General features: G+C 40.7%; 2 protein-coding genes across 2 annotated transcripts; one reads left to right on the top strand and one right to left on the bottom strand.

Moving 5' to 3' along the window:
• Positions 1-1,033: 1,033 nt before the first annotated feature.
• LOC137043227 (extracellular calcium-sensing receptor-like) lies at positions 1,034-4,515 on the bottom strand. Its single transcript, XM_067419414.1, has 6 exons — positions 4,382-4,515; positions 3,884-4,172; positions 3,051-3,806; positions 2,736-2,957; positions 2,063-2,186; positions 1,034-1,947 (listed from the first exon to the last, which is right to left on the bottom strand). The coding sequence occupies exons 1-6, from the start codon at positions 4,513-4,515 to the stop codon at positions 1,034-1,036; spliced, it is 2,439 nt and encodes an 812-aa protein (XP_067275515.1).
• Positions 4,516-11,239: 6,724 nt separating this feature from the next.
• Positions 11,240-14,506, top strand: LOC137043555 (extracellular calcium-sensing receptor-like). The gene is made up of 6 exons (XM_067419854.1): positions 11,240-11,448; positions 11,712-12,000; positions 12,077-12,829; positions 12,931-13,158; positions 13,358-13,481; positions 13,593-14,506. The coding sequence occupies exons 1-6, from the start codon at positions 11,240-11,242 to the stop codon at positions 14,504-14,506; spliced, it is 2,517 nt and encodes an 838-aa protein (XP_067275955.1).
• Positions 14,507-19,635: the final 5,129 nt, after the last annotated feature.

Genomic DNA, 19,635 nt, shown 5'->3' with positions numbered 1-19,635 from the left:
GGTTTGAATAGTTTTTTTTTTTTTTTTTTAAGTTGAATATGATGTACTGAAAAATTACTGGAATTGAAATTTGAATAGAAAACTTCTTTGAATCAACTTTCTTGTGGTTTCTGGTTTTATTTCATTTTTATAGGATAATTAATAAGGTTATACCTATTTGGTGTCTCTAATGATGTATTTAATTAAATAATTGTGGTGGTTTTTTACCCCTGGCGCCCAAATTGAACCTTTTAATGCCCAATACCGTCACAACATCCAGTCAATATTTCCCAATAAAAAGTTCTGAAAAAGAAAAAATATATAGATTTGCCATTTGTGATGCAGCAGTCAATGCACTATATGAGGTTGAATTCAAATACTGCCAAACTGCCTATACTACTTTTGAGTAGGATGTGTACTTCATAAAATGTATGAAAATTATGGAAATAAATTATTTAGGTCACTCAAACCATATGGAAATGGAGACGCTCTTATATGGTCAGCTTGGGTGTCATCCAGTAAAAAAGTTTGGTACTGTGCCTAAACAAAATCTCACTGAAAGCAATTTTTTTGATATATCAACCTAAAACTTGGAACACAACTTGTTCATATTTCTGGCTTTGATTGTCTTGTGGTTTAAGAGTAAAGCATGTTTTGTAAAATGCATATTATTATAAAATATTATAAAAATATTATAAAATATATCATTTTAAATTTTCATAAATCTAACTTGTATAACTTTTTTATTTTTTATTTTCATAATTTATTTGACTTCTACACTAATCTGCCAAGTGTCTTCTTTAAAACGAGACCAACCTGAGGCCTATATTCCAAAGCATTCTTGAACAGCCATTTAAGTTTGTATAGTGCATTTTCATGTCTATGCAAAAAAAGTTTTAAACCTGTTTTTCTCAAAATTCCGTTTTTAGAAATCATAGTGACCACCTGACTTCAGACCATGTGATGGGTTTTTTGTAGATCACATTACATATTTTGTATTTGAATAAACAATAATAATAAAAAAAACATTGCAATGGTCAAGTTAGTTTATTTCTTAGCAGGACTTAGATGTTGTTTTCCCCATCATATGTTGCTTTGTATTTTGTTCAGGCTTAAACAGGATGACATAACATTTAGGTGCAAATATGCAGAATAGTAAACTGAAGCTTGAGGCTAAAATGGCAAATATCTCCACAGCTACAGTGAATTTTCCGGGAGAACTTACATAAGCTGGAATAAATGTGATCCATACAGCACAGAAAATGAGCATACTGAATGTGATGAATTTGGCTTCATTGAAGTTATCAGGCAGTGTGCGAGCCAGAAAAGCTAGAATGAAGCACAACACAGCCAGTATGCCAATATAACCCAGCACAGCCCAGAATCCTACAGTAGAACCTAGGCTGCATTGAAGAATTATATTTTCCTTATAATATTTCATATTTTTGTGAGGAAATGGAGGGGACAATGTTAGCCAAAGAACACAGATAAGAACCTGTACAAGTGTAAAGGCAAGAACACTCAGCCGTTGTTGTGTAGGACCAAACCATTTCATGACGTTACTTCCTGGAAGTGTAGCCTTGAAGGCCATTAACACCACTATAGTTTTTCCCAGAACACAGGAGATACAGAGGACAAAAGTGATCCCAAATGCTGTGTGACGCAACATACAGGACCACTCAGTAGGCCGTCCAATGAAAGTAAGTGAACAGAGGAAACAAAGAGACAATGAGAAGAGCAGCAGGAAGCTCAGCTCTGAGTTGTTGGCTTTTACTATGGGGGTGTCCTTCTTGCTGTAAAACAGGATGGCCACCATAGCAGTTAATCCTACACCAAACACTGAGAAAAAGACTAGCACTACACCCATTACTTCTGTGAATGACAGAAACTCTACCGTTTTTAACATACATTTATTTTTCTCAACATTAGACCAGTATTCCCTTGGACACTGCTTGCAGTTATTTGAATCTGGAAAAGGAAGTTAGAATTACTAGTCAGTAACAAAAGGAAAGCAATTTTATTTATGAGCAGTAAAAGAGCAACTAACCAATTTTCTATGAGGCTGATGTGGACTGAAGATTACCTGTCTCATTGCTGATTTCTCCTTCAGCACATGGAATGCAGTCATAACAGCAGACAGGTCTACCATTCTGTGCAGCCTTCCTAGTGCCTGGAGGACAGCTCTTACTGCACACAGACCTTGGCTTCTGCATAAAAAATGGGTCACACTTTATATTAGGTGGCCTTAACTACTATTTACTTACATCCGAATATAAGTAGAGTGTACATATTGTATTGCAAAACACTTTTGCTGATATTTAGGTGGGATAAAGTGATTAGGTTAGGGATGGGTGTGGTGGTATGGGTAAGTTTAAGATTAGGTTTATGTTTATGTTTAAGGGAAGTGTCAACAGTTTAATTTTGAATGTAACTACAGAAATGAATTACAGACGTAATTACATGCAGGTTTTTTTATGTAAGTACAATGTAAAAATATGTATGCACATAATACGTATAATATATGCAGCTTGGTTAGACAACATGGTTTTGATTTGATAGAAATTTTAGTCAAAATGAGTTTGTATAATATGTATTTTATATAAAATTAAATATGTAGTACATTTTATTCATAGTACATTTAAACTTCCATAACTTTACTTTTCTTTAATAATAATAATAATAAAAAAAAAAAAACATGCTTTCAATTGTTTGTCCAAACCCAGTTGGACAATCAGATTACTTGCATTTACCTCTACCTGTCCTCCAGCCCAGATTATGGTTTCAGTGTTAAGCTTAAAGCGCTGGTCAGGTGGCAGTGAGGCATCATAGTATCCCACTGATTTAAAGATTATTGATCCATCTGAGTCCTGCTGCCAATTGACAACTTCATATTGGGCTACTGCGCCACCAGTGCTGTCAAACCACACACGGTCCCCTGTCTTTATGGTGAAATTCACCATTTTCAGAGCCTCAACTAGCTAGCAGAAAAAGGCAATGACCACATCACAGAGACATTTTAATTTATTGTTCCCTCATTTTCTCAATCTCTATTCAATTGTATGATCTTTTACCTGCAGTGGTTGTATTGTCAGGCCTTTTTCACATCCTTCTTGTTCTTTGCATTTAAGTAGACTGTGTAGTGAATGAGCCACTGCATAAACTGCTTTGTAGACGTAGCTTACATATCTTTGTTCAGGCACATCTTCATTGTAATTTTTTAGCAAAAGTAGATCTTCATATCTGCTGCAACTTAATGCATATTGAGAATAATTCCCGTTACTCTGTGAACATGGAAAAGCTGTTTTCCAAAATTCTTTTAAAACATAATCTGCAAACCCTTTAACATCGATTTTTCTCATTGCAAACCCCAGTGACCCTCCAAGCACAGGGAAACTGTTTGGAGTGATCAAACTCCTTACAGTTATCCATGACTTCACACCAATCATTTGGAGGCCTGTTATGTTCTGAATACTTAACTGATCAGCAAGTAAGCCCATCTCAGGAAGTGAAACGAATGCAACAATGACTTTTGCAGTGCTTTTTCTTATTGTGTCTACTACTTTCTGGAGTTTTTCTGACTCTGTTCGATAGAATTTTACAGAGTACTCCACACAAATCCCCTCCTCCTTGGCTATTTTCAGAAATATGGCCATTCCATAATTTCCAAATTCATTGTCACTGTTCACAGCTCCCACCCAGGACCAGCCAAAGTGCTTAACTATGTATGCAAGTGCTGTGCTTTGGTAGTAATCACTAGCCATAGTCCTGAAGAATGAGGGGTAATCTTTCCTGTTACTGAGGCATTCACATGAAGCAGAGTGACTTATCTGAAAATGAAAGCATAGGAAACAGTGATATAGTCATCTGCGATTGAATTAAACATCTACTGCTAATTGCTCTTTACCACTGGAATCTTAAAAGGTCCTGTAGTTCTTGACAAAATCACTGTTGCAGAAGACTCTGATTCGCCTATGATGGCATGTAAAGGAGCCTGTCCATTGCATTTGTGTCCTGGTACAAGCTCCTGACCATTCATCAGTCCCATAGTTGCACTCATGGTAGAGAGTCTTGAACCACAGGTGTCATGTATTCTATAACCAATCGAAACATTTGCGAGCAAACTTTCACTTCTGTTAATTTCCTCAATGGCAAATATCATGATTTGTGCCAGTCGAAAATCTCTCAGATACACACTGAAAAATTAAACATTGAATGATGAAAAAAAAAAAACATTATGCTTGAAATGCCAGTAATTCATAGATATAATCCATTTTATTTTTTAATGTGTTTTTGTTTTAAATAATCGTTTATTTGTTTTAACTAATAAGGTCATTTTCAGAAATGTGGTCAAATATGGCTCAGATAATCTTTTAATCTTTAATATGTTTCTAATATAACAAACCTGGAGCATGATAGCAGCTGAGGTTTTTGCTTAAATTCAAATGAAGGTAATGTTTCTATGCTGTGGACTGGAAAAAGTGCACCAATTGTTATGTCTCCATCCTTAGAAAACAGTGGATACTGAGGATCTCCCATTATTCGGCAAACATTGTTTCCTGCCTTCGTATGAAGTTGATGGAAGAGTAGAAGAATGTAAAGAAAGAGAAGCATCTCCAAAATGTAGCTCAACAGTGAATGCCAAATTCTAATGACCTGATCCAGTATTTGCCCTTTTATAGACCTAATTAGTATGGTTAAATGATTAAGAAACATAGCCAATAATATCATGTGTAAGGACACGAGTCAGCAGGGCTGGCGTATATTATAGGCAATCTAGGTGGTTGCCCAAGGCAACAATTGTGTTGGGTGCGCAGGCGCCCTCTAGTGTCGCCCCTTAAGCCTACTTCCCATTAATCATTAGAACAAGCGAAATAAAACATGTTTATTAACCTCTTGCCTGTCACCCCCCATTTTGGCAAGTGGGGCATTTTGACATATCCCAAATAAAAGGACTGCTGCTCACAAGTCTTTTCTGAGTAGACACATAAGTAACATATCTAGAAAGCCAACGCTTAAGAGTTTACAATTCAAGATTCTGAATAACTCAGACTATTTTTAATATGGAGATATATAGGCAAAAACATTCAAACTAAAGTGTTGGAGTGACTATTAAAGCATTTTTGTTTGTTCATCCATAGTTTGAGTCAAATATAATTTGTTAAAGGGGGAGTGAAACACTCAGTTTCAGTCAATCTCATGTCAATCTTGAGTACCTATAGAGTAGTATTGCATCCTTCATATCTCCAAAAAGTCTTTAGTTTTATCATATTTATAAAAGAAATATAGGCTGTACCGAGTCTTTCCGGAAAAAAACGCATCGTGTGGGCGGAGCTAAAGAATGAGGTCCTCAAGCGTGGAGAAACCCATCGCTATCTCAGCTAATACAGATAATGATCCACAATCAAATATGAGGCAGAAATAAATTGAACAGGAGAAATGGCAACTTCAGGCCGTCCGTCTCTGTGGTATGTACTGTATTTAGGGGCCTGTCAACATTTCTGTGTCTTTACAAGCAGTTTATGAGGACATGATTCAGTTTATGGACTATTGTATGCGACTAGACCTTAGAAGTAGCAAGCAAAACGGTTTTGCATGTCAGAGTCAGAATAGTGTAACAGTGGAGTAACCGTTAGCGCATTTGAATGACGAAGCACGCGATCGTGTCGTTTAATGATGTTAACTCACGCGACTGCTTCCAAAGCAGAACCGAACCTTTATCGCTGGGACCGCTCTGTCAAAAACACACTTCTTTGGTATGATTTGTTGAAGTCCTGTGACAGCAGTGGCGTGGAAATCCACTTTGAGACGTGACTGAAGCGATGCTCTGAAGCTTCCCGTAATTTCTGCGTTCAAATCGGTTCAAATGTAGCGCTGCCTTCCCGGAATGCTGTGCTGAAGTGTTGAAGTCCCTCGACGTCACCCATAGGAAATAAAGTGGAGCGCGGCGCGCGACATAAGTCTTCACGGAGGACTGGATCTGCAGTTCAGAGCAGTGTTTACGGCGTGCATTTCCTCTCTCTCGCTCTAGTGACGCGTGCGCGCACCCTACCGGGAGAAGAGCCCGTACGGCCCATACGGGACCTTCCGTTCTATTAACGTCAAGTGGACCCATACTCAAAAAAAACTCTCCGAAACTTGTGAGAAACCGGAAGGAGTATTTTTAACACAGAAATACTCCATCGAACGTCCAACATTAGTTTTTGAAACTTTGTCTATGTTTAGGATGGGAATCCAAGTCTTTAACAGTGTAAAAAGCTCAGTATACATGAAACAGCATTTCACCCCGCCTATAAATATCCTTGAGCATTCTTTGTAACATTTGTAACATTGTAACAATTTTTGTAAATATTTTACAATTGTATGTGCAATTTATAAGAGTGTATCAATTAAGTCATAATAATTTTTTTTTTTTTTTTATGTGTTGGAGTAACTATAAGAGCATTTTTGTTTGTATAGTTTAATAAATACCTAACAATTAGGGGGGTGGGGGGGTGGATTGCATAAAACTCAATCTCGCCTAGGGAAACCAAAGAGCTAGAGCCGGCAGGTCAAGAAGAGGCGGAACAAAGTCAAGCTAATTAGTCTTTTATTTTCCACATTGTCAGTAATATATTGTGAAATTTAATTTTCAAAATAAAATTATATTTTAATATATATTTTTAAATTGGGATTTTTTATTCCAGACTACAATTCCAGACTGGAAAAGCACACTCTGTCTGCGGGTCAGAATGGTATGCCTGCATAATGGCAGTCATGTGCAGGCATGCATGGCCCTGACCTGCTGCTGAGTATGCCTTGCGGGGCTTTAATAGCCAATGCAGAATCGGGTGAGATGGCTCGCAATAATTGGACAAAATACCTCTGAATGTTTTAACCTAGAATACTGTCTAATACATGATGGCTGTTCTGCCAAGTCCTCTTCATCAGTAAAGAACCTGTGTGTGCTCTTTGTTACCAATCTCTCATTTGAAAGCCACTTTTCTAGCATCTGTAAAACCGCATTCTTCCATCTTAAAAAATATATCATAATTACGGCACATGCTTACAATGCAAAATGCTGAACAGTTAGTTCATGTGTTCATGACATCAAGACTAGATTATTGTAATGCTCTACTGGTTGGTTGCCCTGCTCACTAAATAAACAAACTTGAGCTGGTCCAAAATGCAGTAGCTTGAGTTCTTACTAAAACCAGGAAGTATGACCATATTGTGCCCGGTTCTGTCAACACTGCACTGGTTCCCTATTAAAAACTGTATACATTTTAAAATCTTGCTAATTAGCTACTTACAAAGCACTCAATGGTTTAGCTGCACAGTACTAGGCTAGAGAGAGGCAACTTGAAGACAGCTACTGTGTAAGTGTTTGTAACTCTTCTCATTTGATTGTTTGCTCAGCTGTTGTTAGATAAGTTTGTTTGTGTAGTATATTGTCGTGTTTTAGTAGTTGTGGTGTAGTCTCGCGGTGTGTGGGGAGCTAACGTTGGTTGTCACGTGGCTCAACAAGCTTGTTGGGGGCGTTCCCAGCTGCTTTCAATTATGATACTCAGGTGAGTATAAATAGAGTGATAATCCGCGGCAGCGGAAGCTGTAGCCCTTGTGTGAAGCCCTCCTCATGTGAAGACCGATGAGTGTAAAGACATCAACTCTTCCCTGTGCAAGACCGATGAGTGTAAAGGCAAGGCAAGGCAAGTTTGTCTGTATAGCACATTTCATACCCAATGGCAATTCTAAGTGCTTTACATAGAAATTAATTAAAAGAGTGGTAACATATGCATGAGAAAAAAGAATACCATGTGGACGAATAAAGAATTAAAAACAAACATAGTCCAAACAGTTGTAAAGATAATAATAATAATAATAATAATAATAATACAAATAAAATGACAAAATAAAACAAAATAAAATAAAACAAAATAAAATAAAATAAAATGGTCAGATCTACAATAGTGGTCTGATATAAAAGTAAACCATTCTTCAGTTTACAGCCTACATACAATTTACCATCTTTATTAGAACACCTCTCTTTCATTTCTTTCTCAACACGTTCATAACATCCATTTTAATCACTATTCCCTGATTTTTACTCAGGAACCTTCTTTGTTAAACCCATTTTTACTCATCATACCCTCCACAGATTTGCACATACTCGAACATTGTCAAACTTATTTCCATCAAACCCAGATTTCACTCATCATATTTAACTCAAATGAACATATAAAATAATAACCAAAGATTATTTTTCTTACCCAATTGGCTGATTATTTGTCTTATTTTAAGCAAAAACTCTCTTAGTTTTGAGTTATTTGTTCCCAAAACAAGACAAATACTTTTGCTTGATATTTTTTTATTTATATTTTGGCAAGAAACAAGACAAACATACTAAGAAAGAAAAAGCATTTTTTGCAGTGTGAGTCTGTGTCGTTTGACATCGTATTTTACTCTCCATGTCCAAATGAGAAAGACGTTTTGCAAAGGTCACAAAAAGCTCTCTTTTTTGAACACCTTTCAGTCACAAATATAAATTTTTCCAGTATTTCTTGTACCCACTCCTTCTCTTTTTAATTGATGATTGCGGAGCCTAAAGACTCATTTTTCGAATAGGAAAGTGCGCATCTAAAAAGTTGTAAGTGTCTCTGGTATGCACGTGCGTGCGCTGTCATGACAACAACGAAAAAGTTGACAACAGCAGTTCAACTAAGGGGTGGGTGGGGCAACAGTAGCATGCTGAACTGTCAAGTAATGTTGGTTTGGCTGCCTGAGGCACGAGGATATAGAGCGACCAACTTCTTTTTGAGCAAGCATTAATTATGCGTGACAGTCTCAATTTCCGGGACGCATGAATTTTGCATCAAACGCTGTTCGTACACGCGCTATGCGGGACGGGTGGTCACCCTACACCAAATCCTCCTGTCCACTCTTAACCCTCTGGTGCTCTTCAGTAATTTCGGACCGAAACATTTTCTGTTTTAAAATTGAAAAGATCACAGCTTCTTCGGAATGATATGAAACTTGGTGACTTTTTTAGCATTGGGTATGTAAACACACAGAAAATTGGGGTCATGATTCGAGCATGCTAACTGGTCGTAAAAAAAAAAAAAAAGCAGTGTTCATTGTCTTCGGTCATAAATGACCGACCATAGAAAATAAATAGGAAATTGGCAAAAACACAACAATTCTCTGAATATTTGTGTGTACAATATACAAATCGGCCACAAAGCTGAAAAAAAGTACACAGCAGTATAGGGATGACACTCTATTACATCAATAGTGTGATAGACACATCCACTCACACACGCAAACACACACACTTATATACAAAGACACACACATGAAAAACTGAACCTATGAACCACATTTTGAATTATTAAAAATCACATCTTCGTCAGAATGATATGAAACTTGGTGAATTTTCTAACATCAGGTATGTAAAAACACACTAAAATTGAGGGCATGATTTGAGCATGCTAATAGGTTATACAAAAAAAATACTCCCACTTGTGCTCTTCGGTCAAAAATGACCACCATAGGAAATTAATGGGAAATCTGCAAAAACAGAAATTCACAGAAAAAAAATCACCATTTCTAACAAAAACTATAAAAACAGTAACTTTAACTATAAAAATAGTATTTGATATTTTTTAAATATGTATTCAAATCCATGTAAAAAAAAATGTATTAAATGTGTTGAAAAGTGAACTAGGGAATTCACAAGTCCCTCCATAGAGACCTCTAGTGGATTACACCCATGGTTGCATAATTTCTTAAATAATTCCAATAAATCCAGAGGGCGCTAATCTGTCTTAAAAAAAAATTTTTTTTTGAAGGCCTAGTCTCTATTTTAACTTAAAATACTGCAAAATATATTATAAAAATGTTATATATATATATATATATATATATATATATATATATATATATATATATATATATATATATATATATATAATAAAAATAGACAATAATTATTGCATAAGTATTTAAAAATATAAGAATATGTTAAAAAACTGCAAAAAGTTTGCTCCACATTGTCTGTGTGCTGATTTGTGGAGAAAATTAAAAAAGTATATTGCGGAGGAAATTGTTGGAGAGACAACAGGAGCAAGGATTGTGTTCTGCAAAGAGAGTTTGAGGTAAACAAATAATTTTGCAATGTGCTGCAGCTGCGGCGGGATGTGCAAATGTTTGGGCTTTGTTTCCATTTGATAGAATTGTAAATATATCTATGAAAATACTGATATTCTGGTCTATGTCTCCTCTCTGAACCTCCCGCTGCCCTGTATCTCCCTCTCTTATTGGCTGTCGGTCATTTCCGATGTAATTTTCAGTCAGAACTCCTTTTACACACCAGGTCCAGATATTAAGCATGCCAAATATTGCGCGGGTGTTGGCGACTTGTCGGCGATTCTCTCTGATCATGTCTTTGATAATTCATACTGTGCGTTTGTCACTTGCGTGCACGAGCACCGATTTTCCTATAATCTCGGGCATTTGTCAGCGATTTCGCAAAAACTGTCAGCAAGTCAAAATCGGGGGCTAAAATCGGGTAGTGTGAACTCGGCTTTATGCTCACCAAGTCTGCATTTATTTAATCATACAGTAAAACAGTAATATTGTAAAATATTATTACAATAAAAAAAGGTTTATAAAACATTTAATAATTGCCTTTTATTCATGTTATTTATGTGATAACATTTTCAGTATCATTACTCCAGTCTTTAGTGCACATGTTCCTTCAGAAACCATTTTAATATGCTGATTTGCTGCTCTCAAAACGACATTAATTATTATTATTGCACAGGAATAAATTACATTTTAAAATATTTTCAAACAGAAATCAGGTATTTGAATTACATTTTTTTTAACAATATTACTGTTTTTACATTTTTTATTTTATTTTATTAAATGCATCCTTTGTGAGCATGAGACTTTCCAAAAAAATAAATTGTAGTTTCCAAACTTTTGACAGGTACTGAACAACAAAAGCATAATGCAAATACATATTTGAGTATGTATAAATCATAGCCTAGTGCTCAAATAAAACTGAATATTCCGATATTTAATATAAATATAAGTTTTACAATATCAGACCATCAAATTAGCATGACTTATTTCCACTCCTACTGGATCTGACGCATGTTGTGCCCTATGAGATCACATTCTCAACCATTCATCCATATTAATTCGATTAATTATGTCTATAAAATGGCAAATACATCAGGTAGTTTGCATTTGATGGTGGCAGTGGAGAGCAATCTTTGGGATGCTTCTCTTTCTTTATGCACTCCTGCTTTTACATCAGCTTCATACAAAGGCAGGAAACACTATATGCCGATTTATGGGAGACCCTAATTATCCACTGATTTCCAAAAATGGAGACATAACAATTGGAGCACTTTTTCCTGTCCACAGCACAGAGACATTACCTTCATTTGAATTTACCAAAAAACCTCGACCTCTATCATGCTCCAGGTTTGATATTAGAGCAGAATATGCTTTTTTTTTTTAAAGTAAAAGTCAAATGAATGTTTAATTTAAAAGCAAATAAAAAATGAATAATGGATTATAATCAAACATTTGTTTTATAACAGCGAGTATTATAATTTTACGATTTTTCAAGCATGAATATGTAAACTGAAAATAGCTTAATGCAATTAATATAATTCCCTTCTTCACCTTATCATTTTGGTAATTTAGCTTATATTTAGCCTACTTTTTAATATTTCATTTCACAGTGTGAATCTGAGAGATTTTCGACTGGCACAAATCATGATATTTGCCATTGAAGAAATTAACAGCATTGAGAGTTTGCTCCCAAATGTTTCTATTGGTTATCGAATCTATGATACCTGTGGTTCAAGACTGTCTACCATGAGTGCAATTATGGGACTGATGAATGGCCAAATGTGTGGAACAGGAGACAGATGGAATGGACAGTCACCTATACATGCTATAATAGGAGATTCAGAGTCTTCTGCTACAGTGATTCTGTCCAGAACTACAGGACCTTTTCAAATTCCAGTGGTAAAGAGCAAAAACATAAATGTTTGACACAATCTGTGAATACTATGTCACTGTTTTTCTGTGTTTTCGTTTTCAGATAAGTCACTCTGCTTCATGTGAATGCCTCAGTAATAAAAAAGATTACCCTTCATTCTTCAGGACTACAGCTAGTGATTACCACCAGAGCACAGCACTTGCATACATAGTCAAGCATTTAGGCTGGTCCTGGGTGGGAGCTGTGAGCAGCGACAATGACTATGGAAACAATGGAATGGGCATATTTCTTAAAATGGCACAGGAAGAGGGGATTTGTGTGGAGTACTCTGTAAAATTCTACCGAACAGAGACAGAAAAACTCCAGAAAGTGGTACATATAATTAAAAAAAGCACAGCGAAAGTGATTGTTGCATTTGTTTCATTTCTTGAGATGGGCTTACTTATTGATCAGTTAAGTGTTCAGAACATTACAGGCCTCCAAATGATTGGTGTCAAGTCATGGATAACTTCAGAGAATTACATCACTTCAAACAGTTTTCATGTGATGGGAGGGTCACTGGGGTTTGCATTGAGAAAAATTAATATTGAAGGGTTTTCAGATTATGTTATAAAATCATTCTGGGACACAGCCTTCCCATGCTCACAAATTGAAGGGAATTCTTCTCAATATGCATTAAGTTGCAGGATATATGATAATCTACTTGTGCTGAAAAATTATAATGAAGATGTTGCTGAACACAGATATACAAGCAATGTATACAATGCAGTTTATGCAGTGGCTCATTCACTACACAGTTTGCTCAAGTGCAAAGAACAAGTTTGTGAGAAAGGCCTGTCGTTACAACCACAACAGGTAAATATAAAATAGATGAACAGAAAGGGAGAAAAAGAGTACAATAATATGTATAATAAATAGTGTGTTAAAACAATAACACAACTTAATTTTTTCATTAGGTGGTTGAGGCTCTGAAAAAAGTAAATTTCACAGTAAAATTTGGAGATAATGTGTGGTTTGATCGCACTGGTTCCACAGTAGCTCAATATGAAGTTGTGAACTGGCAGCAGGACTCTGATGGATCATTCCAGTTTAAATCAGTGGGATACTATGACACTTCACTACCTCCTCATCAGCGATTTGTGCTCAATACTGAACACATAATTTGGGCTGGAGGAAAGCGGGAGGTAAATAACCTATAAAACAGTGCTTTTTTAAATTGAGGGAACACTGAATATCAAATAAATACTTATACTGGCCTTGATGAAAGATATAAAATACTGAAAAATGAAAGATTATATAGGTACATTTATTATAAACAAAACATTGCCTATTCTGAAAGCTCTGCAACTATTCAAAGTGCAACAAAAATGTTCCCCATTGTAGAAGCCAAGGTCTGTGTGCAGTGAGAGCTGTCCTCCAGGCACTAGGAAGGCTGCACAGAAAGGAAGACCAGTCTGCTGTTATGACTGCATTCCATGTGCTGATGGAGAAATCAGTAATGAGACCGGTAATCTTCAGTTTTTCTCACATTATTTTCCCTCTTACTTTGCAGTTTCTTGGCAAATAAGTTCAATTCAATACTTTTGTCTCTAACTAGTCATCACAACTTCCTTCCCAGATTCAATTAACTGCAAGCAGTGTCCAGAAGAATACTGGTCTAATGCTGAGAAAAATGAATGTGTGTTAAAGGCTGTAGAGTTTCTGTCATTTACAGAAGTAATGGGCATAGTGCTAGTCTTTTTCTCCCTGTTTGGAGTAGGATTAACTGCACTGATGGCAATCCTGTTCTACAGCAAGAAGGACACCCCCATAGTAAAAGCCAACAACTCAGAGCTGAGCTTCCTGCTGCTCTTCTCATTGACTCTGTGTTTTCTCTGTTCACTTACTTTCATTGGTCAGCCCACTGAGTGGTCCTGTATGTTGCGTCACACAGTGTTTGGGATCACTTTTGTCCTCTGTATCTCCTGTGTTTTGGGAAAAACTATAGTGGTGTTAATGGCATTTAAGGCTACACTTCCAGGAAGTAATGTAATGAAATTGTTTGGGCCTTCACAACAACGACTCAGTGTTCTTGCCTTTACACTTATACAGGTTCTTATCTGTGTTATTTGGCTAACAATATCCCCTCCCTTTCCTTACAAAAATATGAAATATTACAAGGAAAAGATCATTCTTGAGTGCAGCCTGGGTTCTACTATAGGATTCTGGGCTGTGCTGGGTTATATTGGCCTACTGGCTGTGTTGTGCTTCATTCTGGCTTTTCTGGCTCGTAGACTGCCTGATAACTTCAATGAAGCAAAACTTATAACATTCAGTATGCTCATATTCTGTGCTGTTTGGGTCACATTTATTCCAGCTTATGTCAGTTCCCCTGGAAAATTTACTGTAGCTGTGGAGATATTTGCAATTTTAGCCTCAAGCTTTGGTTTACTGTTCTGTATATTTGCAACTAAATGCTATATTATCCTGTATAAGCCTGAACAAAATACAAAACAACATGTGATGGGAAAAACACCACCCAAGTCCTATTGAGAATTAAACAATGTTAGTGTATCTTGTTGTTGGTGGTGCAATAAAAAAAAGAAGAAGAAAAAAAAATCATCAAATGTGTTGAACATTAATTAAAGAACACATTTTGTGAGAAGCACATTTATAAAAGTAGTTTGTTTGTTTTTTTGTTAAAAAATTGAAAAGTGAAAAGGGGAGTCTATTACCCCACACTCATGAAAAAAAGTCACACCAGTATGGGGGACAAAAGGTTTCAAGTATTGATACAGATACTTTAGCTCAAATAAATAAACAATAAATACATTGCAATTAATTCCATATTGCAATGTATTTTCTGTTTATTTATTTGAAAATTGATTTATTTGACCCCCCCCCAGTAGTAGTAGTGAAATATAAATTGTAAATGTATAATCTACCAGAGTAACAAATAAAACAAAATTATGTCTTATTTCTGCATTTATGGCAAAAAACCTCTAAGTGAGATCAGATGGTAAACTGTCAAATTAGAGATGTCTTTGCGTTCGACAACAAACTATAAGTCTGGTTATCAAAACCAAGCCTACAGTGATAGTTTATTCAATAAGGTTACGTTCCCTTTCGGGGAACTCGAGCTGCGTCGAAACGCTGTGAGAACGCCTCTGCGTTAATGCGTCGTGAAGCACCTGTAGAACCATTCCATCGGGAGATCGATCGTCGCCGACGTGATGACGTCGCCGACGTGATGACGTCATCAACCGGAGACTATAAAAGGTCCGCGAACATAAACAGGAACTAGCTTCTGAGCCTTCAGCAAGCGATCTATGTGAACCTGTCTGTCTATTTGGTGTTTTTGTCTGTCTATATCCAGAGATTTTCCACCCTTTTGTTAAATATTGCAGTATATATTAACAAACAAAGAGAAAATAAAATAGATAGAGTAAAATGGCGAGTGAAAGCAGCTTTAAGAGGTGTGTTCATCCCTGCCCACGCTACATCACAAGCGGGGATACACACTCTCTTTGTGTAGCCTGCTTGGGAGCGCAGCATGCCCAGGCAGCCCTCGAGGGGGCTGCGTGCGAGCACTGTGAGCGTATGCCACTGAGAACGCTGCGCTCCCGCCGGGCACTCTTCGAGGAGGGTGCCTCGGCTCGTGTTCCCCGCGGCTCTGGTCCCGCTGCTGCCGAGGCAGGGCGGTGGCTTCAGTCGTGGGGTTCACACATGGACTTTACAGAGGGGTTTGAGACGGGCCCAGCCTTATCTCAGCCCTCACCTGTATCGTCCAGTGTCTCGTCTCGGGGTTTGGAAGCCCGCTCTGCGGTCTCTTCCTCCCTGGGCGGGGCACCGGTGCTCCAACTATCCAGCTCTGAGGAGGTGGACGTTGAGAGCATCGCGACTGAAGACTCGCCACTTCAGTCACCCGCTAGTGAGTTGAGGTTCTCACGAGAGCTGTGGCCAGGTTAAATATAAAAATAAGGAATGACTGGCTGGCTGAAATATCTGAATCCCATCGAAATCAGAGAAAACGAAATTAGATGAGCGATTCCTGCCCTCTCGTGCAAAGCATCAACGTCCTGCCATTCTTCCCTGACCTGCACACCGAGGTGTCTAGGTCATGGAGGAAACAAGCGGTATCATATAGAGTGTTCAGCCCACATACATCTGCATATAGTAATATATTTGGGCTGAGACACTATGGTTATGGGGCGATGCCGAAGATCGAAGAGACGCTTGCGAGCTATCTCTCGCCTTCAGCTGCATCGTCCCTGGCATTTCCCCTCCGAAGGAAATCGGTGCTTACCTCAGCACACGGTACCCGTCTTCCTTCGGTGCCCACAGGGGGCCGCGCTGCTAACCCCGCCGCAATGTCAGGGCGCAGAGGGTCTCCGCGGGCCACCTGAGGGTGGTCCGCCCCCTCCTCGGAGGGCATGCGAGCAGTCAGGTCAGGTGTTCCCTGCCGGTTCGCCGTTTCAGGGCACTGCACTCGCTGCTCAAATTACACCAGAGGCCAGCCTCGAGAGGCTGGTTCCCTTAGTTTCCCCTCCGTGGTGAAGATGGTGCTTACCTCAGCATACGGTACCCGTCTTCCTTCGGTACCCTCAAGGGGCCGCGCTGCCAACCCCGCCGCAATGTCGGGGCGCAGAGGGTCTCCGCGGGCCACCTGAGGGTGGTCCGCCCCCTCCTCGGAGGGCAGGGGAAACAAAAGGACGCTGAGGGTAGTCCCCTCCGAAGGGAAACGGTGTTTACCTCTGCCTACGGTACCCGTTGTCCTGCAGCGCCCTCTGGGGGCCGCGCTGCCAACCCCGCCGCAATGCCGGGGCGCAGACGGTCCCCGCGGGCCACTCGAGGGTGGTCCGCTCCCCCTTCGGGGGGCTCCCGAGCAGTCAAGTCAGTCGTTCCCTGCCGGTCCGCCGCTTCAGGGCACTGTGCTTGTTGCTCAAAATACACCAGAGGCCAGCCTCGAGAGGCTGGTTCCCTTAGTAGATTTTCTAGACGAGTGGAAACGTCTATCAAATATATCTCAGTGGGTCCTGCAGATAATAGAAAAGGGGTACGCCATTCAGTTCAGAAGTCGGCCACCTCCTTTCTGCGTTGTCCTACCTACAGAGGTGGGCCCGGAGCAGGCTCTGGTAATGGCACAGGAAGTAGAGACACTCCTGCAAAAAGGGGCTATAGAGAGGGTTCCCCCTCCCAGCAGGGAGTCTGGCTTTTACAGCCGTTACTTCATCGTGCCGAAGAAGGATGGGGGCTTACGCCCGATATTAGATCTGCGGCTATTGAATCGCTCGGTGGCCAAGCTCAAATTCAAGATGCTTACACTCAGACAGATTGTAGCGCAGGTCAAATCGGAGGATTGGTTTGTCACCATAGACCTCAAAGATGCGTATTTTCATGTCTCCATCCTTCCACATCACAGGAAGTTCCTGAGGTTTGCCTTCGGGGGAGAGGCATACCAATATCGTGTACTTCCCTTCGGTCTAGCACTGTCACCCCGCACGTTCACCAAGTGTGTGGATGCAGCTCTGGCGCCGCTGCGTCTACAGGGCATCCGCATACTGAACTATATCGACGACTGGCTGATTCTAGCGAATACAGAGCAGATGGCGGTTCAGCATCGAGATGCTGTTCTCGCCCATATGTCGAAGCTGGGGTTGAGGCTGAACGCCAAGAAGAGTGTGCTTTCTCCTGCTCAGAGAACCACTTTTCTAGGTGTGAACTGGGACTCGGTAATTATGCGGGCGCAATTATCGCCAACACGCATAGCATCGATCCTGGCAGCCGCCAAAGAACAGAAGCTAGGCCGAGCCGTCACTGTGAAACGGTTCCAGAAACTGTTAGGTCTCATGGCAGCAGCGTCCAACGTGATACCTTTTGGCCTACTGTACATGAGGCCACTGCAGTGGTGGCTCAAAACAAAAGGGTTCTCCCCGAGGGGAAATCCGCTCCGCACGATCAAAGTCACGCGGCGATGCCTACGTGCTCTGGTCATGTGGAAAAACCCGGGGTTTTTATCTCAGGGTCCCGTGTTGGGGGCTCATGTTCGTCGCGTAACGCTAACGACAGATGCCTCTCTCACGGGCTGGGGGGCGACCACTCATGGGTCTATGGCAGGAACATCAGCGGCACTGGCACATAAATCGGCTAGAGATGCTCGCAGTGTTTCTTGCATTGAAACAGTTCCTGCCCGACCTCAGGGGCCACCACGTACTAGTCAGGACAGACAACACGTCCGTGGTCGCCTATATAAATCACCAGGGGGGTCTGAGGTCTCGTCCGTTGGACAAATTGGCACATCGGATCCTCCTGTGGGCCCAAGGGAAATTGCTGTCAATCAGGGCAGTATATATCCCGGGGGCCCTGAATCAGGAAGCAGACAGCCTGTTGAGACAGGGGCCGAGGCCCGGGGAATGGAGACTCCACCCAGAGGTGGTGGAGCTCCTATGGAAGGTTTATGGGAAAGCAGAGATAGACGTGTTTGCTTCGGCGGAGAATTCTCACTGCCCGCAGTGGTTTTCTCTGACCCATCCGGCCCCGCTGGGGCTGGATGCCATGGTACAGGAGTGGCCGAGGCTGCCTCTGTACGCCTTCCCCCCGATTGTCTTGCTTCCAGGAGTTCTGGAGAGGGTACGCCGGGACGGGGCCCAGGTACTTCTAGTGGCTCCGAACTGGCCGACCCGAGTATGGTTTTCGGACCTGATATCTCTCCTGGAAGGCTCTCCGATGGAGATTCCGACCAGGAGGGATCTACTCTCTCAGGCGGGCGGGAGATTCCTGCACCCACGCCCGGAGATGTGGAAACTGTGGGCCTGGCCTCTGAGGGGGCTAGGCTCATAGAGGAAGGTCTCTCGGCCGAGGTCGTAGAGACCATCCTACACTCCAGAGCTCCGTCCACAAGGAAGCTGTACGCTTTGAAATGGAGACTTTTCTCAGCATGGTGCAGAGAACGCCAGTGGGACCCAGTTAACTGCCCGGTTGGTACAGTGCTGGAGTTCCTGCAGGCAAGGTTCTCGGCAGGGTTGACCCCCTCCACACTAAAGGTGTACGTGGTGGCCTTGGGTGCCTTCCACGTCCCTTTCAGTGGAGTGTCTTTGGGAAGACACCCTCTAATTACACGCTTCCTTCGTGGCACTTTAAGGTTGAGGCCTGTGATGCACTCGAGGGTCCCAGCATGGGACTTAGCCATTGTTTTACGGGGCTTGTCCGAGCCTCCATTCGAACCCTTGGAGGAGTTTTCGGATAAGTTCCTTACCCTCAAGACGGTATTCCTTTTGGCTATTTCATCCCTAAAGAGAATAGGAGATATTCAGTCCCTGTCTGTAGGGCCCTCATGTTTAGAGTTTGCGCCTGGGATGGTGAAAGCATTTCTGCATCCCAGGCCGGGTTATGTCCCCAAGGTTCCTACGAGCCCACGGGGCCCCGTCACTCTTCAGGCGTTCTGTCCTCCTCCTTTCACGACGTCAGACCAGGAAAGATTGAATCTGCTGTGCCCTGTCAGGGCGCTAGATACTTATGTCCACAGAGCTGCCCTGTGGAGGAAAACTGATCAGCTGTTTGTCTGTTTCGGGCCCCCTAAGAAAGGGGCCCCAGTATCTAAGCCGAGGATGAGCAAGTGGGTGGTCGAGGCCATCTCACTTGCTTATGAGGCGGCCGGGCAGCAGTCTCCACTGGCTGTCCGG

This window comes from Pseudorasbora parva, chromosome 16 (genome assembly GCF_024679245.1).
Source record: "Pseudorasbora parva isolate DD20220531a chromosome 16, ASM2467924v1, whole genome shotgun sequence".
NCBI classification, from domain to species: domain Eukaryota; kingdom Metazoa; phylum Chordata; class Actinopteri; order Cypriniformes; family Gobionidae; genus Pseudorasbora; species Pseudorasbora parva.
Note: the sequence above shows the minus strand (reverse complement) of the source record. Positions and strands in the feature narration are given on the sequence as shown.

Coding starts and splice junctions, on each gene's coding strand:
- LOC137043227 (XM_067419414.1), bottom strand. CDS start 4,515: ATGGGAGATCCTCAGTATCCACTGTTTTCTAAGGATGGAGACATAACA. Junction 2,958..3,050: donor TGACAATACAACCACTGCAG/GTAAAAGATCAT, acceptor TTTTTCTGCTAG/CTAGTTGAGGCTCTGAAAAT. Junction 2,187..2,735: donor TAATCTGGGCTGGAGGACAG/GTAGAGGTAAAT, acceptor TTTTTTATGCAG/AAGCCAAGGTCTGTGTGCAG.
- LOC137043555 (XM_067419854.1), top strand. CDS start 11,240: ATGCTTCTCTTTCTTTATGCACTCCTGCTTTTACATCAGCTTCATACA. Junction 12,001..12,076: donor GACCTTTTCAAATTCCAGTG/GTAAAGAGCAAA, acceptor TTTCGTTTTCAG/ATAAGTCACTCTGCTTCATG. Junction 13,159..13,357: donor GGGCTGGAGGAAAGCGGGAG/GTAAATAACCTA, acceptor TCCCCATTGTAG/AAGCCAAGGTCTGTGTGCAG.